Source organism: Anopheles cruzii, unplaced genomic scaffold (genome assembly GCF_943734635.1).
Source record: "Anopheles cruzii unplaced genomic scaffold, idAnoCruzAS_RS32_06 scaffold01215_ctg1, whole genome shotgun sequence".
Lineage (NCBI taxonomy): Eukaryota > Metazoa > Arthropoda > Insecta > Diptera > Culicidae > Anopheles > Anopheles cruzii.
Genome location: NW_026454800.1, coordinates 1 through 5,028, shown reverse-complemented (window position 1 = coordinate 5,028; position 5,028 = coordinate 1). Strand labels below are relative to the sequence as shown.

At 44.9% G+C, this 5,028-nt stretch overlaps 2 protein-coding genes across 2 annotated transcripts; both read right to left on the bottom strand.

Annotated features, from left to right (window-relative positions):
- Window positions 1–2,518: 2,518 nt before the first annotated feature.
- LOC128276444 (uncharacterized) lies at window positions 2,519–3,753 on the bottom strand. The gene is made up of 4 exons (XM_053014904.1): window positions 3,439–3,753; window positions 2,955–3,379; window positions 2,651–2,881; window positions 2,519–2,552 (listed from the first exon to the last, which is right to left on the bottom strand). Exons 1-4 carry the CDS (start codon window positions 3,649–3,651, stop codon window positions 2,519–2,521), a joined length of 903 nt encoding a protein of 300 aa, XP_052870864.1. The 5' UTR covers window positions 3,652–3,753.
- Window positions 3,754–3,887: 134 nt separating this feature from the next.
- LOC128276445 (uncharacterized) lies at window positions 3,888–4,852 on the bottom strand. Its single transcript, XM_053014905.1, has 2 exons — window positions 4,643–4,852; window positions 3,888–4,573 (listed from the first exon to the last, which is right to left on the bottom strand). The coding sequence occupies exons 1-2, from the start codon at window positions 4,850–4,852 to the stop codon at window positions 3,926–3,928; spliced, it is 858 nt and encodes a 285-aa protein (XP_052870865.1). The 3' UTR covers window positions 3,888–3,925.
- Window positions 4,853–5,028: the final 176 nt, after the last annotated feature.

Sequence of the window (5,028 nt, the reverse complement as noted above, 5' to 3'; positions counted from 1 at the left end):
ATAGGATATGCTTGAGGTGCCTCATAGGACGATGAACCTCAGAAGGAAGCCGCGACATCACTAAAATTTTCTTACCGCATTTTTCTCTATGTATAGTGTTCGTAGGTTATGTGATACGATTTCTACCTCATCGCAGAATTTTTCAAAATTCCCTGATTTCTAATGGTTTTTAATTGATGCTGGATTATCTCTGGTGTTTTGGCTGACTTACATTCTTTTTTTATAGCCTCAGCAATTTCGGAAATTGTGACCGGGTTCTCTTCAAATGCTATTCTTGCTTTATCTGTTACTTTTGTCTTTATAAATTTAATGGCGGTTGCCGTTTGGTTTATTGGAACTAGGACTTCTAATAGGATAAGTCTATCTAGGAAAGGTTCTAAATTTTCGGTTGCGCTATCGTATGGACCCAGCTTTGCACTATTGCCCAGTAGCGCAAAGCTTCGCGTGGCCTCATGCTATCAAGCAACTTGCCTAACCCTCCCCACCATGCATCTTTGTCATCACTTGGTTGCATCTTCGTCATCACCATCTGCATCTTCAGTGTTTTGAAGAGGTTCCTCCGTTACGTTATTACTAACCCTAAGACGTCATAAGACGTCACTAATACTATTTATATTATCCTCATTATGCGACTCTGCTTCCGTCGATACATCTGTGACACAAAACAAATCAACAAACGAAATAGGAGGTGAAGCATGAAGAAACGAGGTGAAATGAGGATGTCACGAAAAGAAGGTTTTATTCGGTGTCTGGCCAAACTTGCTCACTCCTATTCCTCTAAAATTTAACGTTGTGGTTTCTTTCGCTCTTTTGGTTGCACTGGCCTCGTTTCTGGCGCCAGAACTTTCAACGCGTTGCCCCGGTCGTGGACTTCGGTCTCTCGAGAACGCTCGAGTGCTGCACACCTGGACCGAGCGTCTGGCGGCAGCGCCCTCTGGTCGCGATCGCTGGCGTCACTTTTCGGTGACAGAGGAAAAGTCGCGCGACTTTGCCCGCTGGGTTATATCCGGTTAGTTTCGTATCAAACTTCAGTATGTTGAAGATACCAGGATATATTGCTTTTGCTGGGAAGATTATTCCGTTCGGGAGTCTTTTCTCTCTTTCTTCCAATGTTTCTATTAAGTGGGCTGGCTCTATGAATTCAATGATTTCTTGTGTATTCGATTGTTTTTTGGTTAATAAACTTAATATTGCGTCTTGCTCTTCAATTGCTTCCGGGTTATATGTGCTGAAAATTGTGTGACCCACATTCCCGCCTGTTCGAGTTCTTGTTCTTGGTAAATTAACTTTTTGCTGTGTTCAATGAATCCGTGTTCCGTTTCCATTACGGCTTTTAATGCATCAAATCTGTCTTGGATTTCTTGAATGTGTTTATCAACGTTCGCGCTTGCATTTGTTACCACGAAAGAGATATCATATATTGCCTGGTTTTCGTGATCCAGTGTATGTTTTATGTTTTCTTCGTTGAAACGTAATTTGTCGAGGTTGGAGGTTATTCTATCTCTATCCGTTTGAGTCCGTTGCCCCTATGTTAAGAAACCTCTTGTTTTTCTTCTTGGGAAGAAACTTTTTATGTACCCTTGCTTAGCCGTGGATAGATAGGATAGAATCCGTAACCTTGGGGCTCAGAAAATCCCACCGCTGTCACCAGAAATGTGGCGACCCCACTTGTTGGGGCTGAACATTTAATTCGCTGTCACCAGCGAATTAAACCATATGTCCATATGTAGCGGCAACCTGAGGCTGAACTACAATTTCACTGTCACCAGTCAGAATGGCTTCGCTGTCACAATACTTATGCAAAGCCCCGCCCGCGCAGTCCAGAGTTTCACCCGGCAGGCACCAATGATAGCTAGCGCACCTGAAAGTCCTGCCATCAACTAGAAGATACTTCTGTTCCAGTAGCATCTTTCAGCTGAGAAGCGGAGGCGGATGCGCCGCCTACAAGCCGGCTCCCCCACAAGCGCCGAGCGGCCACGTGCGCGGCACGGCAGCATAACCGGACGCAATATGACCAGATTGCAGCGTCAGCACATCGACCTGTTATCGGTGATCGGCCCATCGGCAAAGTCAAGACAAGGTGGCGCACGCGAAGGCGACGATTGGCCGACGGCGAATGACGCCACCTGGAAGACGTCATCCTGGGACCCGGTTGGGGCAAATGGGCGTGAAAACCGATCGGAGCGGCAAGGAGGGGCGGCAGACAGAGGGATTGCATGGGATTGCGCATTCACGACGGACAGTGTGCGACGGGCTAGGTCAAGCTTTTATACTGAAGACGGGCGCTAGAGCGAGAGAGAGCTAATAAAGCACACGTGTACCGAGTGCGGCCAAAACTATTGTACAATTTTAGGTATAAATAAAGAAAGCGGCTACACCGCAGTTGATTGTTAAGACGAACTTCAGCGTGTACGATCATTTTTTTTGTCGAGTTCCCAAGTCTGGCAGTCCGCCCAGCCACGAGGTAAATGGGAGTAAGTTTTTTCCTCTTCGGAAATTTCTGCAAGGATCTGAGTCCTTAGGGAAGGTCCTTTGCACTTAGATTCTCTGTCCTGAAAATGCGCCGAAATTGCGGAAAAAGAATTCTACGCGAGAGGCTGCTACGGAACAATCTTCTATTACGTGTTACACCTTTATATCTCCCTATTACATTGTAGGATCCCTTGGATGGACTACTACCCAACGTAGGTTTTCAATTTTCCGGAATCCTACGCCTTCAAAAAGTTTGATCGAATTTTCATTAGAGCTCAACACATACGCTTTTGAGTCCGATCCACGGCGTGCCAAACGTTTGGCTAACTCCACCACCACCATCCGACCATATCCACGTCGTTTATGCTCTACGGCCGTTTGAAGATCAGAATGTGCCCCGGTTTGATCGCTACATAAAAGCCATTCAAGTATACATTAGACAAATAAACTAGTAGCAATTAAATTGAGCATTTCATACGTACCTCAAACACCATGACACCAGCAGTCCACTACGGTCAAACAAACCAACACTTTCATTGTATTGTATCAGACGCTTGAGCAACCGATAGCCGGACTCGTAGCTAATATTATCTTTCAGTGGCCATTGGCTGTAGATGTAACTCAAATGTTTTTCATGCAGACTTTCAAAAGCGAATCCCTCAGGCAGTGGTGGTATGTTCATTTCAAGAGCTTGGTTCTTTACCAAATAGTAATAGTTCGCCATACAGCTGCTTACAATCGAAAGCCCCCGAATATTGATAACTTTCTCCACCACCGCATGGAACCTTTCGAGGTAATCCATGCTTATTTCTTGCCACGCATCCCAATCCATGAGCGAGAGTAATCTTACCAAATGCTGACTATCGGCACCTTCTGCTGCGCTGTAGAAATATATTTCAAACCCCTCCTGAAAGAAAATCACGCAAAAGACTTTAAACATTACATTAGTATTGATATTTCTCATACCTTCAACGCAAAGGTTTCATCCGTTCTCCAGCATCCGTTCAAGGAGTAGATCTTGATGTTCTCCTTTAGCCGTGGATCAGCCGACGTCCATCTCACGTAGTTGCACAATAGGTAGTAAGCGAACTCATGCTTCGGCCAACTATTCTTGAATAAGTCTTTCAGCTCCATCCAGTGCGTACTACTGATTTCCACCAATTGATCAGCATCACCCATAGTTTGTTAGCAGCTCAGTTGAGGCAAGTTGCACGTCTATCTCTCAAAGCAAGTGATAACTAACTGCAACATGCTGTTATGCAGTGTTGATAATGAATCTATCCCGTTAATCCTATGGATGGGAAGATTGTTACATTGAATTTCAAGGGCTTATAACACGAACTAAAAAAAATTTCTTGAAAATAGTTTAGTAGTGATCGTCGTCAATATTTAGAACGTACATTATGTACAAATATTTATTGTTTTGTTCATACACATTCATTGTTTGATCCCATTAATCTTTCCATTCGTTTGGTAGTGTCGGAATGGTCCTGATCCAGTACGCCACATCTGTGTGCTTAAATCCAAGTTGTTCAAACATGCGTTTGGAGGGTTCGTTCGTCGCGTTAACTAGAGCGCAACAATCATGACCCAGGGCAGCAACTTGTTTTGCAACAGCAGCAGTAACAATGGTGCCGAATCCACGCCTCAAATAGTTCGGATCCACTTGCAGCGCTCCCAATGCACCAGCCTGCAATCGAAAACACCACGCAACCAGATCGCCTGTCGACTGTTCGTAAAGCCCAATGCAAGGATTCCATGACGCAAGCCTTTGTAGGAAGAACAACGATCCGGTGTGTCGATTTGGCCAATAATCATCCGCTTTGGTGGCATCGTGGACTCGCAGTGGCCTCAGTTCAAACCCATCGGGGATGTTCAATGATAGCGCCTCGCACTGCTCCTTAGGCAGATAGTAGAGATACGTTTCGCTGTCATACTCTTTCGAGAGGCACTTGCTACTGATAACATCGATTACTGGTTGTCGGTGGCGCGAAAGCAAAGAGCTCACTTTCAATCCTCCACTCCAATCCAGTAACGGAAGAGCTCTCCGGAGCGTATGGTTTGTGCGGTCCAGAGTATAGGCGAACAGCTGATAGCGATCCTGCATAAAAAGCGACATCGATATTACATCAGCCCTTTAAAGTGAATCATTTTGCTCTTCATTACTCACCACAATCAGGTAGGTGCCGTCTCTCCTCCAGGTATCGTTCAGACAGTAAATGACGAGATTCTTGATCGTGGGATTTATGTCATACCAACGGACAAAGTTGTCGACTGTCGTATACGCCACATGGTGCTCGGGCCAATTTTGAAGAAAAATATCACGCAGCTCTTTCCATTCTGTAGGCGGAACGACGGTTAACCGATCCGTCGTCTCCATCGTTCTCTCTAAAAGTGAGTTAGTGATAATAATGATGCCATTAGCTTGTACTATAAACAAGCTTATCTTCCCAGAGAGCTTCACAATGGGAAAATATTTAACAACGATATGGCTAAAATACGCGTACTCGCATTCATATTCGATTTTTACTGGATTCTGCACATTAGGTCTCTTCA